Genomic DNA, 22,174 nt, shown 5'->3' on the forward strand with positions numbered 1-22,174 from the left:
AAAACAAACAAAACAAACAAAAGATAAACAAACCAACAAACCAACAAACAAACGAATAACACCAACAGATGACCCACCCCCTTACAAAATAAACCAAACCCCCAACGTCCTCTATAAATAATAGATATTTTTTAAATTTCTTTTTTTTTTTACAAGAATTTGCAGACTGAACCTTTTAAAGTTTATTTATCATTTTTCGTATGTGTCTATAGATAATAATAAATAAGAAATGAAAAGAGATAGAGATGAAGATAATGAAGGAGAAGAAGAAGGAGAAAAAGAGGAAGAGATAAGAGATGATTATACAAAAAAAGAATTGGAGCAATTGTATAAACCACAGGTATTGGAGATATGTTTAAAGTTGGGTTTGAACATGACGAATAAGGAGACTAAAAAGTTTATGATTAAAAAGATATTGGCACGTCCTAAACAAATCAAAGAGTATCAAGAGTACAAGGACCACAATCCAATCAACGACTATCATCGTGGTGCATTGGAATATGCGTTGCCATGGTTCATCATTCAACGTATTTTGACTGAATCATTCCACATGACCGATGTATGCACTTGTTTGATAAAGAGTGATCTTAGAACAAAACAAAAAGAGATATTTGTATATCATCAAGGTGGCAGTGACAGAAACTCTGACAAGAATCTGTTAAAGGTGTTTTATGGAACCATGGCATTGTACCCAGACATTCAAAAACACTCACTCAAGCGAGAAGAGATGTGTCCATGCCATCAATTTGGGTATGACTCTGGACACGTACAGCCATTTGTACTAGCCAGCGACCCATTCCTCAAACACCACCGCGAAGGGTATAGTTGGAGACGGTCATTGGCACTGCTCTCTAAACGTATATTTACCTTTATCTCTACGACTCTATTTACCGATATTGTCATTGAACCAAATGGAGACAGTTGGAAACACTTTAAAAACGAACACAATTTGGTTAAAAAGCCTAGATCGGTCACGTTTGCTCCAACAACTTCAGGCTCCTTCCCAAAAGACAATCATTTTGTCAATGACTTGTTTGAGAATGTCGAAAGAGTCTATATCAAGGGCAACTTTGTCGTTGAAAAGGTCGATCCTCTTCGTACACTCAATTCATGTGCACCCAAGCTTAACAAGATCGTTTCGTTTTGTCAACCCACCAAAACAGTCTTTAAAACGTTGCTTACGGTATTTAAAAACCTCACTCACATCAATCTTGCTATGGCTCGTCTCGATGCCTTTGATATCGACAAGATCCCCTCACTGCTACCTCGTGACACTCCCATTCGCAAGATATTCCTGTCATCTTATTTTAATTGGAATCTGTTGCACGAGGACATTAAAAGCAAGCTCGTTGGTATTTCGGTTTTCCAGAATTCTCGTAGACGCTACAATAATAATCTTCCAGTCGTCGAATTCAAGTCTGCTGACTTTCCAAGTTTACGACAAATCTATTCGAGTGCACCCAACCTCACACCCACCATTCCCGAAACCATCACCAAGGTCACACTGTTTGATTGCACATCGATCGAATACTTTGTAAAGTATTTGAATCTTTCAACCATTCGATTCAACGTTGCCGATGGTCTAGAAACAATCACCAATCTCAACTTTGCATCAACTTCCTTTACTCGAGTCATTATCTATTCACAAGTTGATATTACTGACAAGGATATTCAAAAAATGAACAGTAAAGGGTTTACCTATATCGGTTCAACCTTTTCTCCCATTTCAAGAGGTAAAAAGATTCTATTTATTAAATCTTCAAAGTCACCATCAACATCAACATTAAATAATAATGATAATAGAATGGATATTGTTGAAAATAATAATGATAGTAATAATAATAATAATAAGACAATACAACTACCAAATAATATTATTTATAAAATAATTGAAATGGTTTGGGAAAAGAGACAATATTGTACATGTGATTATGACGAAGAATTGATTCAAAGATGGTTGAATGAAGGATTTGATGTATTCCAAGACCAAGACGCAGTGGACCGATACTTTGCACAGAAAAAGACATGTGCCGTCCACTTTGATTACAACAAGCCACATTTACCACTCATCAACACGGTGCCAATTTCTAATCGTGCCAAGCTCCAATTGGGACTCATTAGCAAGGGTGTACACCAACACATCAAAAACAACATACCATGCAAAATATTTTTAGACAAGTTGCTCGTCGCCAACTTGACGAGTACGACACATCTTGCAGTGCGACCCATTCATGCTATTCGTATATCACAAGATGTCCCACTCGGCCTTGTCTCTTGTCTCGCCAACGTCACCAAAGCCAAGTTGACACAGAGTTTCAACACATTGAATATATTGCAGCACATGCCTCATTTGCAATCGCTCTCGTTTTCCTTGTACTATTATTACGGTGCACACAATACACCACAGTCGCCCAGCGTCACCCAATTGGTGACTCTCAAATCTCTCACCAAACTCGATATCTCCAACCCATACTATAATCGTAATACCCATATAACTGGTATTCTCGAAGCCACCAACGAACTCCCATCACTCACCAAGCTCTTTTTGACACAGCGAGATATTGACAAGTACACCAGTGTGCCTGAAGCGGTCAAACAGCGCCTCACCGCCATCTCGTATGACATACCACACCTCCTCTCTTTGGATATGTTCCCAAAACTCGAGTACTTGCGTATTATTCATGCGACCAACTCGGTCAAAGCGCACAACATCAAACTGCCAACCACTGTCACCAAGGTAACCACATCGAATATGATGTTTGATTTCATTGCCAATCATCCAAACATCAACACATTGAAACTTAAAACACAATACTATGACACTACTATCCTCAACAAAGCATTGTTGAAGGCATCACGAAACAAAATGTCACATCTTCAAAATTTATATATTTGTAATAATTATTATTCAAATGCTTTCCAACCAAATATGACACAAAAATATGCTTTCAAAGTCGTTCATTCTATTGGTCAATTTGAAACTGGTCAAAAACTTTATCTAAAAAGAAAAGATCAAAATGATAATGAAGAGGAAGAAGAAGAGGAAGAGGAAGAAGAAGAAGAGGAAATTGTAGAACAACAACAAGATCATGAACATCATCATCATGAACAAGATCATGAACATAAAGAAGAATAAGAGATCTCTAAATAAGATTATGACTATATAAAGAATAATAAATAAATAAATTAATATTTTTAAAATAGAATAAGTAAAGAAAGAGAGAAAGAGAGAACCCCCACAACCTCAATCCTTCCAAATCAAAGAAAATAAATAATGTTTAAAATATGAAGTTATCCTTCCTTAGAAACCAACGGTTCATAATATTAATTAATTTATCACACAATTCCTTTTGGGGAATATATTCACAACAACAACAACAAACAAAAAGGGTGTTGGTCCAGCCGTCGACGTCGTAACATAGACAGCAGATAGATAGTGTAGCGAGTGCCCCTTTGTAATATATTTTTAGACATTGTCCATCGGTAAACAGCTCAATTGTTGAATGGTTTTTGGATGAATGAATTTCATCACACTCTTTTCAAGGGTTTTTTTTTTCTTAACTCATCTTCCTGGCGCGGGATGTAATAATAATTTTTAAATTTTTGTTTGTGTGTGTTTGTGTTTGTTTGTGTCTCTCTTTGTGTGTGTGTGTGTTTTATCCATCCTTTGTTTGTAGATAAATTTTCATTGTTCATTTTTTGTTTGTTTTGTTTGTTTATTATTACCCGCCATCAAATAATAATAATTTAATTTATCACTCTCCACTATCTCTCTCTCTCTCTCTCTCTTTTTGTTTTTTATTGCTGTTGCGTTTTATCCATTTCATTATTCCCCCACACACTATCATCCTCCTACTCTCCTCAATAATATTCCACCCCCTTTGCTCCTCGATATCCAATCCAATCCAATCCAATTATTTCTATATTTAAATAATATTAATAATAATTTATATAAATTACATTGCTGTTACAATCTCTCCTTCCCTCCCTTCCTCACTCACTCTCTTATTCTTATTAATTTAAATCTTAAATTAATCAACTACCATCTACAGTCAGACAATCAATCAATCAATCATTCAATAACAGATAGTCTATTACATTTATTATTACTACATACTACTCTTACTATTAATATTTCTATTGTCATCATCAATCTTGAAACATTCCAACCAATCACTATCACTTTTTTTTGTTTCAAAATCAAATATTAGTTTTTCGATACATAAACTATTGTATATATATATTTATTTATAAAAGTAATCATATCATGGCACAACCAGCAAACAAGGGATTCCAATCATATACTAGTCAAAAGATAGTAGTTATGGGTGGCGGCGCAGTAGGCAAGAGCGCACTTACCATCCAGTTTATTCAAAATCATTTCATAGAGGAATACGATCCAACCATTGAAGATTCTTATAGAAGGTATAGTATATCACAATTTTATATCAATATTTTATACTCTATATTATACTAGTTGTAGTTTATAGACTAGTATGACGAATACTTGCTTGTTCATCATGATAAAGATTATCTGAAATCAAAAAAAATTGGAATTTGAAAAAAAAAAAACTTATAATAATCAATTCTACTTTAGACAATGCCAAATTGATGATGTAACATATTTATTAGATATTTTGGATACAGCTGGACAAGATGATTATTCAGCAATGAGAGATCAATATATGAGAACTGGAATGGGATTTATTTTGGCCTACGATATTACTTGTCGAGCTACTTTTGAAGAGGTGAGCACATTTGTCGATCAGATTAAACGTGTCAAGGATTGTGACTCTTTTCCAATGGTTTTGGTTGGTAACAAGTGTGACCTCGATCGTTCAAGAGAGGTTACCTATAGCGAAGGAAGAGAAATGGCAAAGGCATTGGGATGCCCATTTTTCGAAACATCAGCTAAGCGAAGATCAAATGTCGACGAAGCATTCTTTGAATTGGTACGAGAAATCAAAAAGGGTCTCCTCAATTTGAATCGTACCAATAGTAAACTCAACAAAAAGAATACTGTATCAAAATCAATTAAAAAGAGATTTACAAGTTTAATCATTTGTGGTTCATCTTCTTAAAAGAATAATATTCCAATAATAATAATCATTAATCAATAATAATAATAATAATAATATCATTTTTTTGTATATATATTTAAATACCAACCCTATCAAACAAAAACCACCTTCAAGAAGAATAACCCTAACCCAACATTATCGATTCCACTATCCAATAATAATAATAATAATAATAATTTACTCTTTTTTTTTTTTTTAAAACAAAAAATCAAAACACAACCGAATCATCATCCTTCCATCCTTTTTATGTAAATAATCCAAATCCAAATCATTCTCATTTAAATTGGTAAATCATTCAAATTTGTTGAATGCAATAATATAATATAATATAATTATTAAAATTCATTTATCTTTAGATTTTAATCATTGTAATAAATAATAAAAACTACCATATATACCTGCTATTTTAAAAAAACATGTTTACAATTTATTCTAGTTTGTTTTATTTATATTTATTTATTTACAATTAATTATAGGTTGGATACTTTTGAAAGTATAATTTGACCAATTGAAAATCCAAATGTCTTTGATATAGTATTGACCTTTTCAACTTTAAAATCAGTTTGAATACATATCTTTTCATAATCACATCCATCTCTTTCTTTTCCATCACAAATCATCATCATATCTAAAAAACAAAGTATTTAAATTAAAAAGTTGGTTAATGTATATAAATGTAATTTTTAAGAACATACGCATATCATGCCAAACTGCCAATGATGTTTTTTCATTCTTTAAATTTCTTTCTGGTAGAATATCAAGAATGTATATCTTTCCATTTGGTTTAATTGATTTTGAAACAGTTTGTAGAATCTCAACAATCGATGATTCATTCCAATTATGTAAAACATTCTTGAAAATGTATAAATCAGCCTCTGGAACTGATTCAAAGAAACTACCTGCAACATCTTTAAATCTTGAGTCTTGACATGTATTGGTTTTCTTTGTTTTAATAACTGCATCCAAATCAAAATTAATTCCATTTTTAATAATATTATTTTTTTTTAATATTTCTTCAATCAACCTATTCACAAATTTAATTGGAAAAAAATAATAATATTAACAATTTAGAAACTTGATTCTTTTTTAATATAAAAAATAGTTTACATACCATCCTTCACCACCTCCACAATCAACGATTGTATCAAAATGAGAGAAATCACAATGAGAAAGAATAGGACCACCCATTTTTTTGGTAAATGTTGTCATTGATCGATCGAATATTTCTCTTTCTGTTGGTTCGTTTTCTAAAAGATCCCAATATGACTGATATCCAATTGATGATTGTAAATCTAATTTACCGGTTTTGACAGTATCAACAATTGAATTCCATGCATTCATTTGACTTGAACCTCCCAACATTCTAATAACATCACGAATACTATCGTCCTTTATGATCATTGAAAGTTGACTATGGGAAAACACACCACTCGACTCGACCATATCTACGTTGGTGTCTGGACTTTCACCGTCAACCTCTTTAAAAACACCAACATTGGTGAGAGATCTCATCAATCGGTACAGTTTATCTTGATTGACATTCATTTGATTGGCCAATTGAGAAACATGAATCTTTCCATTGGGTGGAATAAATTTAGAGATATTTAATTCCGCTGCTGCATACAATACTTTACATTTTCTATATCCATTTACAATATCAAATATTGATTGAATTAGATTTTCTGGATTTATATTTGAATTGGGAATTGTAGTTTGCATTCTCTTTATGAAATGAAAAAAGAATAGAATGGGAATAGTCAATTAATATTTATATTTAATAAAAGATAATTTTTTAGTAGTTGGAAAATCTTGGAAATGGTTCAATCCAACATACATAGCACTAGTTTTAAAACTATTTAGATTTAGGAATCTTTGTGGTTTTTAAACTCTTGTTGAACAACGTCGACGTTTGGTTAAAAGAATCTAAGAGTTTACCGGAATAAGAGTTGAGGAAGTTGTGTGTTTTTTCAAGTAGATCCTTTTTTTTTAGTAATGGTTACTGTGGAAATACATAAAATAGAAAAAGATAAAGATTAATAGATTAAAAAAAAGTGAATGGTGAATTCACCATCTATGGTTGTTCCTTTCGTTCTAGGTTGTCAATAAATAACAACATACACTACACATAAACTGTACAAACAAAAAAGTTGTTTAAACTAAAAGAGATAATAAATTTTACCAATTAAAAAATGAAAATGAAAACTTGTTCTTTGGTTGTCTTCAGTTTAAATAGTTTCCAAAATCTAATAGATCTGATGGTGGAGTGGATGGTTGCAACTGAAAGAAAGAAAACAAAAAAAACAAAAAAGTCCTTCTTCTCATTTTAATTGGAACTGGATTTCACTCATTTCATAAATAATTGGTTCAAAATTAGGGGATGATCATGCCAGTCTGACCTCATTCTTTCCTATCAACCCCAACTAAACAAACATAGATGGAGAGAGATTAATTAAAATAATTCGATTCTTTGTGAAAAAGTCAATTTTGGTAGTGGGTACACATTCAGAGTGGTTTGTGGTGCGGGGTTATCATCATTATGATGATATGAACCAATACAAGAACAACAGCAAACAACATATACATATTGTCAAACGTATCAACATTTGTTTGATCGATACGAAAAACATCCCATGGAAATATTTTAAGTGTGTATATACCAATGGTTGAAAAAATAGATAACTCGTTCTAAAAAAAACTACAACAAAACCATACCATTTAGCAAAGTGTGGATGATGTTATTTACAATCATTTCCATTTCCATTTCTATTTATAAATTCAATTTCGAATTGAATAGGATTCTATATACAAAAATACAATGTCATAATAGTATAGTGAGAGGGGGTGACAAGGATTGATTTAAATGAATATATTATTCTTCTTTTTTTTTTGATTGGCCAACAAATAATTGTAGGATGGAAATAAAAAATATTGTTTTTGATCCAATAATTATATATATATATTTATATAAGTAATCATGGCACAACCAGAAAAGAAAGGATTCCTATCATATACTATTGGTTGGATCCAATTTTAATATATATTATATGTATATCATTTGTACAAATTAATTTATTTTATTTTTAATATTTAAAAATCATTTTGTTTCATTTCTTCGGAATTGGGTTCATCGGTATCAGTTCTTGTCTTCCACATGAATACAACACCATGACGAAGAGATATTTTGAAAAATGCTTTTCTTCTAAGTGCAAAGACTGCAATCAATATTGCTGAAGCTCCAACCAAACTAACTACAACTGAAACTGAAATAATAAGAATATCATTTGATGATGATTTACACATTCCATCTTCTTGAATTAATATCTAAATAAATAAATAAAATTAAAATATTAATATTAATATTCTCTTTTCTTTTTTTTTTGTTTTTTGTTTTGATATTTACAGAAAAATCAGGATCTAAAATACATTGATTTGGACAATAAGGTAAACCAATGCCAACATAAATATATGCTTCAGTTTGATTAATGACACGAGTTCTTGAAAAGGTACTTCTACCATCAGACAAGACACGATCGATGAATCTGGCATAGAGTACCTTTCCATCTCTCATGATGGTTATGTATTTGATAGTACTTTCTACCTGGTTGGCTACAATCTCTCCGCTACACTTGGAATCGGTCAGCGAGTAGGATTGGAGCATAATCTCGATACTGTTTGTTGACTTTAGGTATGGCCATTGGTTGACGGTCGCCGTCATCTTGAGTGACCCTATATCCATTTCCAAAGGGACACCGGCAAATTCAAAACTGTCTTGTTGGGTGTACTCACGAATCGAGTAAGACACATTGGTAGAGACAGGGTTCAATCCGTCAAATTGATCGTAGAAATAGGTCCATTGTTTGTAGACGGGTTCGACCGAGCTGCTAAGCGTCCAGTTTGAAAAGGCAAACTCGCGTACCACCTTGTCGTCAATATCAACCTCTCGGATCCCGGCCACCCTGAATCCAAACTTGATCCCCTCTGACTCTATCTCTGATCCATTGACACCGTGTGTAGAGTTGGAGGGAACGACACGGTCGCCGCAAATAGGACCAGTCCACCCGAAATAACACGAGCATCCGCCAACCGCACACACTCCATTGTCTGAGCAATAACATTGATCGTCACCTTCATACGAGAAGATGCCGAATCGATTCATAACCAATCCAGCCACTGTCAGACGCACGTCCTTGATGCCCGACCCCGGGGCAATTCTCGAAAAGATGGTAGTCGAGTTGATAAATTCAATGGGACACGACACACCGCCCACCGACAGCGCCACCACTGTAAAGTTCTCACCAAATTGTCCAGAGATGGTAAAAGGCCCACCGGTACGAGGTGGCGATGTGATGGCAGTGATCGTTGGAAAGTAACGGATGAATGGGTAGTTGAACGACCCCTTTTGTCCGTCTCGCACAGTTGCAGTCACCAAATAATAGTTTTCTTCCATATTGGCAGTGTCTGGCAACTTGCACCGTATCAATAGAGTTGGCACGATCACTTCGACCTGGCAGATACGCTGTCCCACCGTGATTTGAGCCGGCATCGTCAATCCCTGACCAGAAACCAAAAATACGTAGCCGTTGATGTCCGAGTCGAAATAAGTCGTTATAGAGTCAATCTTTGGTGGCAACAAACTAATCTGTACGGTCAAACTAGCATTGTTTAGGTCTAAAAAGTATACCTTTAAACTACCACTATTAGTTGCATTGACCATTGCAGGAACACTTGATGAAATTTGGAATCTTTTGTTTGGTATCTTGAATTGGACGGCAGCATAGTTGACAAAGAGTGCTGGGTCGGGTAGAATGCGGTCAGGATAAAACCCTAAATCCTCACCATTGATTTCTATGATTCCAGCACCTGCAGTATACAATGCTGGCTTTGTAATCTTTAACGTTGTACATGGTGGTATCACTCCATTGGATGGTTGGTAGTTTGTAAAGCTACTATTTGAAAACATCCCTGCTATTCTTGTATCTCTCAAATGACACGCAAAACAAGTAGGTAAAGTTCCATTGAAAGAATTACCATCCAATTTTACATACATTGAACAATATGAATTATCAATTGCTCCAATTAATTGGTTACCCCTTAAATCTCTATAAAAATAGAAAATAAAAACAAAAGTCAGTAACATAATTCACATTTTTGATTGATAGATTGATTGATTTTTGTTATTACATACAATGTACTAACAGATGAAGTTGAAGGGAAAACTGGTAATACTTTGTTGATTCGGTTCCTATTCAATGACAAGAGTTGAATGGATTTTGTGAGAAAGATGGGGAAGGGAAAGAGATCAGTCAATCCACAATTCTCACAAGTATAAAACTTTAGCTGTGAATGAATGGCAGTTGGATAAACATTGTTACCAAGTCTCTCACTATTTGTAATGACAATTGATAACAAATCTGTACAATTTGAATAATTTGGTCTTGTTAAAACTGGATTAAAATTTACATTATTAAATACTCTTTTTAAAAATATATTAAAAATAAAAAAAGAAAAGAGTTAATAACAAATTCAAAAGTAGTTATAAACATAAAACATACAAGGCAGTTGGTCTATACCAATTTTCAAACCTTGGGTAATCTAGCATTCTTTGGGATCCAGCTACATCGTTCATTCTTCTATTAAAGAAAAAATTGTATTAATTAAGATGTTCTATCTATATATCTTCTAAATAGTAGTCAATCACTTATTATTGTTGTTGTTGATTTGTTGTTGTAACATACACAAGAGGTAAAGCTAAAGCTCTGGGTAATTCGAAAAATGAAAATGAAGATTGTTGGAAGTTTTCACCTATATAAATAGACAAATCTGTCAAATTTGGAAAATAGGACATATTTAATATAGCACTCATGGTTCCATAACTAAAAATACAGAGAGAAATATATATATTAGAATTAATATTAATGATCAGATGATAATCGGGGATGACATACAATCTAGTTAATCTCATATTAGCGGTTGTTGTGTAATAAACCTCTCTAACTAGAGTTGGATCAGTCGTGTAGACCATAAGTTGATTCAAAACTGGGAAATTATCCAAGTTTACATTTCCCTCAATTGGATTATTCAATAAGGTTCTTTTAAAAAAAAAATGATATTATTAATATATTGGATGGAGAAATGGTGGTGGTGTTTATACACATACAATTGAGAGAATGAAGTAACATTACTTGCTTCAAATTTACTAATATTACATCTATCACATCTAAAATAAAATTAATAATAATTTTGATTAGTTTAATTACAATTTAATAATGATCATTTGATTTGTTTTTTTCTTACACTAAAATTGTAGTGGCTCTAAAAGCATCAAAGATATTTGGAATTAAATCTACATATACATTTGATAGTGTTCTGGTGGTTTTGTTGGTTGCAAAGATGATATAAAAGTTAAAGTTAGATTACTTTGGTAAATAATGAATGGTCCGAGGAATACATACAATTGAGTTAAATTGGTCAAAACGGTTACTGATAATGGTAAATGAACCGTTCCACCTCCATCCAATGTTCTATATATTAAAATAATAAATAAATGGTTAGATCGATATAAATATATTATTGATTGATTGATTCATTTAACTTACAAAAAGATAACAGTTGTAAAATCTTGTTTACATTGAATGATTGTTAAATTTGCTGTACAAAATGAAGTGTCGTCTGGGTATACCGATTGTAATGAAAAGGCTGTTCTAATATCAATCAATGCATTGACTTTTTGGATTAAATATATAGATATAAAAAAAAGGAAAGAAAAGGTATTATTAGCAAAAATATTTAGAAAAAAAATATTTCCTTTATTTCTTTGAGATTTCTCTAACCATCGTCACATGATGACTAATACTAACCTGTTTCAATTGGTAATTGATCTTGTTGTGCATTGCAACCAATGATCAATAAAGTGTGTGAATAACAAATAAAAATTAACAAAGATATAAAAAAGTAATAGTAGTTGGGTGGTGTGGTCTTGCCGCCACCACCCCTAATATTACTACTACTACACATTGTTGATATACTTTTAAGTTTGTTCATTCTATATGAATGGTGTATATATATATGTGTATATGTGTATGTGTATATGTATGTGTGTGGTATTTAAATGATCAGTACGGTTGTATAATTGACAATTGTAATGCTAAAGATATCTTTTTTAAAATTGTTTTATCCAAACAAACTAAAAGGATTTAAAAGTAGTTGTATATAAATATATGTCTTGTACTACTAGTACTAGAGTCGGAGGAGTAGTCGGAGAAATTAGCAGAAAAGGAATGAGGTGGAGGAGACAAGTGAGTTTAACTGGTAACCTCCCTAGAAAATGAAAACTACTTAATACTAGTAAACGACTATCGCAATTGTCAGAGAGAGAGTTTTTTTAGATAAAAGGGTGGCTGATGGTTTTTCGTGCAAGACGAGAGGGCACTTGCGCATCATACCATGCCCCAAACTGAATCGATGTTTTGGATTTTTCGGTTTTTCAAGGAAGAAATGAAATCATGATCTTGTTGGGCATCACATGGAACGTATCTTTGCAGCTTCGATTCTAATACCAATTGACTTCCGCGGACAAGGAACTTGATCGTCATATATTCGGAGCCATTGATGAGGTGGTTCGATCACTTTTTGAATCATCTTTTGAAATTTCGTTCTGGTTCCTGTCCAGCTCCGATCATCAATACAAAACAAAAAAGTAGAGAGTACTTACTTGCCAATTCAAGATTGAGTAAATTATTGAGAATCAACCAATGATGATGCTGATGTGTATTCAAGTAAATGAAAGGTAATCAATTTATATTATTAGTTTAATAATTCAATTGATATGTTTAAATAAAATTCTAAAGATTATTGCACAAACTATTCATTTTACATTTCTTTCGCAAGTTTGTTGTTTGTTATTAATATTTTAATAAATAATTTAAATAATTTAGTATATTTTATTCGTTGAATTCTTCATGAAATAATTGGTGTGTATATATGTAAGTATTAATACATAATAATATTTTAAAAGTACAATATTGTATTGGTGGTGGAGGATGGAAAGCTATATGTTTGTTTACCCGTCATTTTTAAAGACGGTCACCACAACTTGAACAAAAAGAGGCAGAGGACGAAACGGGAACTTTAGTACCACATTTAGTACAAAATGATTTGCCGGAATGTCCTGTAGAGTGATAACTAGTTGATGGAGTGGTAGTTGTTACTTTGGTTGTCGTTGTTGTCGATCGGTAGACGGATGGTGAACTCTTGGTTGCACCTACAGTCGACGGACTGCTATGATCAGTTCCACTTGGTCCAAGTGTAGTTCCAGGTCTTTTATATCCATTATCATAGGATGAGGAATGGCCATGGCTACTACCACTAGTTGTAGTATGGTGACTATGAGGATGAGTCTTGTGACTAGAACTTGGACTATAACTAGAGGTACTAGTAGTCAAATGACCACTACTATGACTATGACTATGACCACTATGACTATGATGACCAGTACCACCATGATTACAATGTTCATGTAAAACACAATGTTGTGATTCAGATTCCAATCTATCCATAAATTTAGTGAACCAGTTTCCACCCTTTTCTTTGTCTTGATCTTTCTTTTCCTTTTTATCTTTTTTCTCTTTGTATTCTTTATGCTCTTTATGTTCTTTATGTACTTTGTATTCTTTGTGTGGTGGTGGTGGTGTAGTTGTGACAACTTTAGTGTCATGATGATAATGGTGATGAGATGTTGGAGTTGGGTTGTGATGAGGATCACCATTGATCTTTTGTGACTTGTGTAGGAATTCATTGTACTCTTTGTCAGATTTATGTTCTTGTTTCTTAAAGTCGGTGTGTGCGCCATGACCACCGTGGTGATGTTTCTTTGGTTTCTCATAGTTGCCCGATACATTAACCGTCATGTATCCTCCGCTTGCACTATTTGCTCCAACTTCTGCTCCTGTACGACGAAAGTCTCCCATTCTTATTTATATATATTTAGATTCTATTTATATTATATAGACTATCCTCTTTCACTCTTTCTCTCTCGCGACAATAGTACAGTACTTTCACCAACAAACAAAAACAAAATAAATGTTGTGTTGGGATGGATATTTATTCGAACATTCAGATTTGGATACCCCCAATATCGTTGATCATAAAAACTGCTCGATTCAGATCACATCCTCTCTGTAGATACACATAATACACAAGTATTAATCAAATATAAATATATATAAGTATATTGATATATAAGTATTAATCAAATATATATATATATATTGATACTGCTGAACTGAATTCCGAGGGATGAAAAGAAGAATATAATAATTTTTTTAATTACTTATTATCGGGGACATGTAAGGTGGGGCGAATGTCGAATCAAAAGCCAGATGACGCAAAAAGAGTAAAAAAATAAAAATTAATTACAATAAAATTATCTGTTCACATTTCGTGTTACTTACTTTAATTGAGGAGGGATCTTGTAGTTTATTTATCATTTTTATATATTCAACAACAACAAGTTTAAACTCTAACTATTATCTATCTATTCAACTTTTATATATATAACTTATTTTCAATTCAAAGATCAATATTTCACTCTAACAGCAACAATAGAGAGAATCATTTTTCGATACGAGATAAGATTAGAACAAGAAGAAGAAGAAGAAGAGGAAAGAAAGACATAACTGTGTACTGTACATTATTATTATTATTAAAGAGCCCCCCCCCCCCCCAATCTAGATTAAATTTTATAAATTGTAAGTTTCGTCAGACCAATCAAAATCTGTCAAATGTCCGACGATGCAACATCAACACACACATTCCATGAAGACTCATGCATGGATGATAGTAATAACAATCAATCTTAATTTGTTGGGAGCCAACTTGAAATTCACGAAAATCTGGGGGTGCATGCAAAGGAAATGAGGTTATAATATAATATATATTATATTTTTACACATTTTTAATATTATTATTATTACGATTGATCACCTCATCCCATTGTCAACATGGTGCTATCAATTTTCATCTCCTCCTCTTGCTGAACAACAACAACCATTAGCGCAACAAACAATTATCTCTGACTTTTTGGGTGGGTATGTGTCGGACTTTTACAAGCCTTGCATAAATAGTCGTTAGTAGTACAACAAAAGAGAGAGAGAGATAGATATTTTCAAGACAATTGTAGACACACGAAATTTAAGAGGGAAAACAGAGTTATTCGGTGTAAAGACAGAACAATCCAACGAATAATAATTTATACTCATAAGATGGGTGGGCAGTGCGTAACATAAATTCCGACAGATAGTTAAAATCTTGTTTGTTGCTCCACCCAAGGGTTTATCTTTTTTTTTTTAATTTTCAAGGTACCCCCCATGATGGCACTGTTGGGATCTATTTTCGAGTTTGGATCACTAACAATCGCAAGTCGGGGAACACACTGCAAAGATCACTTTCAAGCATCGGGCGTGTCCACCCTTCTCATTGTTTTGTCAACGGCTTTACATTGGGAGGATTTTTCTTCACACAACACAGGCTTGCTCAATCTCACGAAAGATTCTTCTTCGTTGTCGCAGGTACACCTCTTGCTCTGCTCTTCACACAAAACAATTGTTATTTTAAAACTTTTACTTATCTATCTATCTTTTATTTATTTCTATTTTAAACTCTATAAATTTATTTATAATTATTACAACTAATTTGACTGTCCTCAGATCTGTCTAATTAAGATTTGTTTTATTATTCATTTATTTAAGTATGTTCAAATCAATCAAACTATCAGTCAGATACATACACAACAAGCAAGCAACAAAAATACAGATAAAAGAGAGTTTGTGATGAAAAGTGTATACTTCACACATGGTCATTGTCATCAATGATAGAGAGAGAGAAGAAGAAGTTCTCACTTTTGTATCACTCGATCGTTGTTTGTACATCACACACACACACACACACACACACACACACGTTATCCATCCCATCCATCCGATCAAAAAGAGTGTGAACTTGTTTGTTTGTGTGTGTGATCTACTGCAGTTTCAAATGAAAATGGCAATAATAATAATAATAACAATAATAACAATAATAATAGTTTGAACGGATAGAAGATGGATGGGAGTTGTTGTTTTGAAAATCACATTAATGATTTACCATCCTATCAATCAATCACACATTTCCTAATATATACATATGAATAGTAATAGGAATAATCATTAAATATATATATATTATATTATATTATATTATTACTATTATTCCCTCGCAAAATCATTATCTATATCTACATCATTTAATTTTTATATATTATAGTATATAGTATTATTAGATAAATAGTATTTATATATTATATATTAATTAATTAAATTATAGTTGTTCCACTCTTTCCCTTTCCCGACGACACACTCACTCAACTCTCAACCTTTATATTATATTTATTATATATTTTGAGAAACAAGACGAATTAAATAATTAATACTTATACCTATTTATTTGGCTATAGAGTTTTCAATTATTCAAACTACATAAAAAAACAACAACAAAAATAATACAATACAAAAAGAAAGAAATAAGAAATAGAAGAATAAGAACAATTTAAATATCTATATATATATTATAAAAAAATGAAAATACAACCTCTATTTGTGGTAGTATTAGGAATCATCACCTATATGATGATAGTGGTACATGGAGGCAAACCACTGCCAACACCCTCTGATATACACGTTGACATGACACTGTCTGCTACATCATCTGTTCTATCATACAACACAACGACAGGATGTTCAATGGCCGGTGTCGTCCTTCAAGGTGCTTTCAACTCGAATTTCAGTATTACAACTGCCAAAACTTTCCAACCTTCTCCAGTAAGTAAATTATACAACATTCCATTTCTATGATTTATTATTATTTACATTTATTTTATTTTAGGTAGCAGGAGGTATGCCAACAGGAGTTTGTCCATCACATCTTGAATACAATGAAAACAGTTGTTGTGATCAAGAACAATTTGGTATTTTGAGTGCACAAATGCAAACTGCCAATACTATTTTTGGAAGATGTCCAGCCTGTATGAACAATCTTTGGGATTTGTGGTGTGCTAGTGGATGTTCACCCTACCAATCACAATTTATGATTGTTGACAAGACAGCCCCCTACATGTACAACCATGTCAACTATACCAAGGTAGCATTTGCCACCTACATTCTCGACCCAGTCTATGCCGAAGGTATCTACAACTCGTGTCGTGATGTCATTGCCAATGGCAACGTGCCATTTGCCGCACAGTATCCATCGTACCAAACCTTTTTCAATGACTTTTTCGGAGGCAATAACCCACAATTTGGCATCAACTTTATATTCGATCCCGTCAATGGCTACAGTTCCAACGTTGCCGTTCAAAATTGTTCCGAGAGTTGTTCTTGTACCAGTTGTCGTGACCTCTGTTCATTCCCTGGTGAATATGGTGATTTTAGAATGATCAATGAATCAATCATTCCAAATACTTATTTATTTGATAAACAGTAAGACTGAAACAAAAGAAAAGAAAAAAAAACAAACATATATATATATATATATATATATTAATTCTAATTAATCTACTTTTATTTTCCATTTTTAGAGTACCAATATTATCAGTTTGGTTATTATTTGGATATTATTTATTCTTGTTGACATTATTCACAACGATTTCGATTTGGTTGATCAGAAAGATATTACAGAGAAAGAGACGGTATGTGGCTATTGGATTGGTGTTGATTGTTTTCATTTACATTTCGGCTATTTTCTTGCCCGTCATTTCTGGCATCGTGCCTACGTCATCGGATACTTGTAATTATCAAATGCCACATGGCCAAGATTGGGCATGTGCATTGGTCATTACATCATTCTCGTATTCGTTGGCCGTACTTGGTTTGATGGCCTTGTCATCGACCGTGCTCTACTTGAAATACCGCTCCGAGCAACAACGCATCCACTACCAAAACCAACTCAACAATCAGATCCCTTCCAATGGGTCGATCTACTCGTCACGTCTCGGCGACAAAAAGGGTGGATACCCCAGCCCATTGTTGACGTCGCAAGAGTCGCGTTTCAAGGATATTGGCATGGACGACCCATCACTTGTGCAAAAGGCATTCTTTTTGCTCGGTCGTCTCGTGTCTAGATACCCGCTCGTCACCATTGCAGCCTGTCTGGTGTTTACCGGTGTCTGCTCGATTGGTATCCGCTTTCTTGTCATCGAAGAGGATCCCGTCAAACTGTGGGTCAGTCCCACCAGCAGATCAGCCGTTGAAAAGGAGTACTTTGACAGCAACTTTGGTGCATTCTATCGTATTGAACAACTCATCCTTACACCGGTCGACCCCAACGTCACGATTGTCGGTAACAACCAGACCCTGATTGCCGAGCTTGCGCGACTCGAGATCCAACTCATGAACCTGTCGGCAGTCTATGAAAACGAGACATTAGTGTTGAGCGACCTCTGCTTCCAACCCACTCACAGAGGTTGTCTCGTCGAGTCAATCACTGGTATCTGGCAGCGTAACCTCGCGTTGATTGGACAGTCTTCGTCCGCCTTCCAGACACAGCTCAAGGGCTGTCTTGGCAACCCGCTCAACACCAACTGTATGGACGCTGTAGGTACGCCCGTCAACCCGTCGGTCGTGCTTGGTGGATGGTCTGGTTTGCCTGCCGACGCAGTCAACGCATCTGCCTTTGTCACAACCTTCCTCCTCAAGAACCCACCCGAGTTGCTCAACCAGGCCATGGCATGGGAGCAGGTCTGGCTCGACACGGTCCAAGCATACAACCGCAACAGCAGCCGTCTTCTCAACGCTGCCTACTCGGCCGAGCGTTCCGTCCAAGACGAACTTTCCCGTGAGAGTGCTGCCGATATTTCAACCATCGTCATCTCTTACTCTGTCATGTTTGTCTATGTCTCTATGGCACTTGGCCGTTTCTACCCACGTCCACAACGTTTCCTATCTTATATTATCAACTCTAGATTCTCTTTGGGTCTCTCTGGTATCTTGGTAGTCGCATCGTCTATCTGTATCGCGGTTGGTCTCTGTTCATTTGGCGGTATCAAGGCAACACTCATCATTTCCGAGGTCATCCCATTCCTCGTGTTGGCAATTGGTGTCGACAATATCTTTATCCTCGTCAACACGTTTGAGAATCTCTATGTCACTGCCTACGACAGCAATACCCGGTCGTCTGCCAAACCACCCATTGAATTGACCCTCGCCCGTGCCATGGCCCGTGTCGGTCCCTCCATGGCCCTCGCCTCTCTCTCTGAATCACTCGCCTTCCTCCTTGGAACCATCACCAAGATGCCTGCCGTCGTCGCATTCTCTGCCTACGCGTCCGTCGCCATTTTATTCGACTTTTTGCTCCAAATCACAGCCTTTGCCGCATTGCTCGTGCTCGATACCAAGAGATCAGAGTCTCGTCGTATCGACTGTATCCCATGTGTGTCGTTGGATGATGGAGACAATTCCGACGACGACGAACCCGAAGTCAACGAGGAAAAGATGCCATTGGCCGCACACGAAGACTACATGTCGACCAACTCATCCTACAACCCCGTCTACAAGAAAAAGGATAGTCTTTTAAAGGTCGCCTTTAAAAAGTATTATGCTCCCTTTGTCATGCACCCCATTGTCAAGATTGTCGCCGTCGTCGTCTTTTTGGGCGCCTTCCTCTTGGCCATCACCCTATCATTTGACCTCCAACTTGGACTTGACCAACGTGTCGCTCTGCCAGGTGACAGCTACCTCCAAGCCTACTTCAGCGAGATGGACGAGTATTTAGAGGTCGGACCACCATTCTATATCGTCATTAAGGGTGCCTACAACTACACAGACTTTAACTCACAGAACCTACTCTGTACCATCCAAAATTGTACCGACACGTCTGTTGTCAACGTCTACAACAACGCACCGTTTGTGCATCCAGGTGTCAGCTCGTGGCTCGACGATTACATGTCGTGGGCTGCCAACCCATCGTGCTGCGGTGTCATGCCAGACGGGTCTTCGTGTATCCCCGGTGAGTCGACCAACTGCACCGGCTGCTTTACACTCACCAACGAGGACCGTCCCAACCCACAACAATTTGTAAAGTTCCTCCCCACCTTTTTCAACTTTTCAGTCACTCCCGGTGGTTTGTGTCCTGTCACTGGTCTCGCCTATGCATCCGATCTCAATATCCAAAACGGTTCAACCATCATTGCATCACGTTTCGATGGCTACCATTCCACACTCCGCACACAAAACGATTTTATCAATGCCCTCAAGGCTGCCTATTATTTGGCCGATCATTTTAGCGATGAATTCTCCATCTTTGTCTACTCTGTCTTTTATGTCTACTTTGAGCAGTATCTTACCATTCAGAGTATCGCTGTCATGGCTATTGGTCTCGCTCTTGCCGGTGTCCTAGTCGTCTGTCTCATTCTCCTTGCCAACCCCGTCATCTCACTCCTTGTCGTGCTCTGCGTCGCCATGGTGTCGGTCGATCTTCTCGGTGTCATGTATCTCTGGAATGTCAACCTCAATGCCGTCTCGGTCGTCAATGTCGTCATGGCCATTGGTATCTCTATTGAATTCTGTGTCCACGTTGCTCACGCCTTTATCCGTGCCCCCGACACCATGGACAAGTCTGAAAAGGCCAAATACGCCCTCACCGAAGTTGGTAGTTCCATCGTCAGTGGTATTTTCATCACTAAATTATTAGGTGTTGTAGTTTTAGGTTTTTCAAAGTAAATATAAACAAAATAGTAGACATTATTGAATGCGTGATGTGATGAATGATTATTAATATTTTCTATTTCTATTACTAGTTCTGAAATCTTTAGAGTATATTATTTCCGTATGTATATTTCGATTGTTATACTCGGTGCATTACATGGATTAGTTTTATTGCCAGTTTTACTTAGTTTCTTTGGATCTGATAAATTCAACTTTTCAAAATGGTGTAAAAAGAATAATCAAGATTCATTGGATGATTAAACCATTAATTAATAATAATAATAACATTACCTACAACAACAACATAAATTAGTTTGATCAACCAAGTCGGTTGAAAATTATACATATTTCTCCTCTATTCAATAAATAATTAATAATAATATATATAATAATAATAATAATAATAATAATCATCGAAACTGTAACCGACAATTAAGTTGACCAGTGGTTTGTTTGGATAATAATAATAATTGGTAGATGAAAAATGGTTGGATAGGAAATATCCTATCTTGAATATTTTCGAGATCTTCAAAAAAATATAACTACTCAAGCGAGCTGAACGTTTAAACATCAGATCCAATTAATACTAAATATTAATTGGGATGCATTTCCATATGAATCCAATTCAATTCAAAGTATCCTACTTACTTTGAAGTTGACGAAACTAGGACCCAAACCAGTTTAACCAGGTCAGAGAAAAGAATCATTATGATGTTCAATCCCCAATAGGGTTAGAAATATACTATTCAGTCGGTTGATCAGATCCAATAGGATATTACTTTCTTTGACCACGGCTATTGTTGAATTGAATCTTTGCTTGCATTAATCACCCATGCCAATTATTGTTAACAACTGCACCTTGAATTCAAGGATCTTATTAATCCGCCACAATTATTAATAGATTAATTTAAACAGTCCGTAGAAGAGGATCTTTCATCTAGGCTCTGATCCACACAAGAATCAATCAAAAAAAATAGGGGCTTGTTTGCGTTTTGGGGGTGACCTTCCGCGACGAATTTCGAAAACTCGGTTCCTGAGAATAAGTTCGATCAGATGTGAAAACAAACCAAACCAGAGGAACGTTAAATTTAGAATCAACTCATTCTCAAGCTTTAAGATGGATCTGGCCTTGATATGGTTCTTTTTTTCTTTCGCTTTCTCCTTCTTCCTTTTACTATGTTTGATGATCGATCTGAGGGAGGGGGCGGGAGAGGGTCAGGGTACGGTATATACTACTCGACTACTGTGCATAAGCTCTCATATTAGATGAGATCATTGTAATCACAGATCTCATTGTTTTGTCTAGAGCCCACAACCAACAACTAGTCATTGATACGACATTGATGACGAAATGTAGCTCCT

At 35.1% G+C, this 22,174-nt stretch overlaps 7 protein-coding genes across 7 annotated transcripts; 3 read left to right on the forward strand and 4 right to left on the reverse strand.

Annotated features, from left to right (window-relative positions):
• Nucleotides 1-229: 229 nt before the first annotated feature.
• Nucleotides 230-3,136, forward strand: DFA_01849 (uncharacterized protein; the record flags this gene model as incomplete). Its single annotated transcript, XM_004359757.1, has 2 exons — nucleotides 230-1,183; nucleotides 1,370-3,136. The coding sequence occupies 2 exons, from the start codon at nucleotides 230-232 to the stop codon at nucleotides 3,134-3,136; spliced, it is 2,721 nt and encodes a 906-aa protein (XP_004359814.1).
• Nucleotides 3,137-4,267: 1,131 nt separating this feature from the next.
• Nucleotides 4,268-5,081, forward strand: DFA_01850 (uncharacterized protein; the record flags this gene model as incomplete). Its single annotated transcript, XM_004359758.1, has 2 exons — nucleotides 4,268-4,425; nucleotides 4,598-5,081. The coding sequence occupies 2 exons, from the start codon at nucleotides 4,268-4,270 to the stop codon at nucleotides 5,079-5,081; spliced, it is 642 nt and encodes a 213-aa protein (XP_004359815.1).
• A 470-nt stretch (nucleotides 5,082-5,551) lies between these two features.
• Nucleotides 5,552-7,842, reverse strand: DFA_01851 (uncharacterized protein; the record flags this gene model as incomplete). The annotated part of the gene is made up of 4 exons (XM_004359759.1): nucleotides 5,552-5,709; nucleotides 5,777-6,105; nucleotides 6,193-6,803; nucleotides 7,825-7,842. The coding sequence occupies 4 exons, from the start codon at nucleotides 7,840-7,842 to the stop codon at nucleotides 5,552-5,554; spliced, it is 1,116 nt and encodes a 371-aa protein (XP_004359816.1).
• Nucleotides 7,843-8,168: 326 nt separating this feature from the next.
• DFA_01852 (tenascin C) lies at nucleotides 8,169-12,122 on the reverse strand (the record flags this gene model as incomplete). Its single annotated transcript, XM_004359760.1, has 13 exons — nucleotides 8,169-8,402; nucleotides 8,482-9,585; nucleotides 9,655-10,027; nucleotides 10,127-10,180; nucleotides 10,267-10,554; nucleotides 10,634-10,711; nucleotides 10,817-10,954; nucleotides 11,027-11,170; nucleotides 11,239-11,298; nucleotides 11,435-11,497; nucleotides 11,534-11,602; nucleotides 11,678-11,804; nucleotides 11,939-12,122. The coding sequence occupies 13 exons, from the start codon at nucleotides 12,120-12,122 to the stop codon at nucleotides 8,169-8,171; spliced, it is 2,916 nt and encodes a 971-aa protein (XP_004359817.1).
• A 118-nt stretch (nucleotides 12,123-12,240) lies between these two features.
• Nucleotides 12,241-12,673, reverse strand: DFA_01853 (uncharacterized protein; the record flags this gene model as incomplete). The annotated part of the gene is made up of 2 exons (XM_004359761.1): nucleotides 12,241-12,264; nucleotides 12,524-12,673. The coding sequence occupies 2 exons, from the start codon at nucleotides 12,671-12,673 to the stop codon at nucleotides 12,241-12,243; spliced, it is 174 nt and encodes a 57-aa protein (XP_004359818.1).
• Nucleotides 12,674-13,153: 480 nt separating this feature from the next.
• DFA_01854 (uncharacterized protein) lies at nucleotides 13,154-14,047 on the reverse strand (the record flags this gene model as incomplete). Its single annotated transcript, XM_004359762.1, has 1 exon — nucleotides 13,154-14,047. One exon carries the CDS (start codon nucleotides 14,045-14,047, stop codon nucleotides 13,154-13,156), a length of 894 nt encoding a protein of 297 aa, XP_004359819.1.
• A 2,643-nt stretch (nucleotides 14,048-16,690) lies between these two features.
• On the forward strand, nucleotides 16,691-21,073 carry DFA_01855 (Niemann-Pick C type protein; the record flags this gene model as incomplete). Its single annotated transcript, XM_004359763.1, has 4 exons — nucleotides 16,691-16,933; nucleotides 16,998-17,590; nucleotides 17,689-20,823; nucleotides 20,905-21,073. The coding sequence occupies 4 exons, from the start codon at nucleotides 16,691-16,693 to the stop codon at nucleotides 21,071-21,073; spliced, it is 4,140 nt and encodes a 1,379-aa protein (XP_004359820.1).
• Between the last annotated feature and the right edge of the window lie 1,101 nt (nucleotides 21,074-22,174).

This window comes from Cavenderia fasciculata (assembly GCF_000203815.1).
Source record: "Cavenderia fasciculata unplaced genomic scaffold Scf_Dfasci-F-a-25c12.r2-5, whole genome shotgun sequence".
Lineage (NCBI taxonomy): Eukaryota > Evosea > Eumycetozoa > Acytosteliales > Cavenderiaceae > Cavenderia > Cavenderia fasciculata.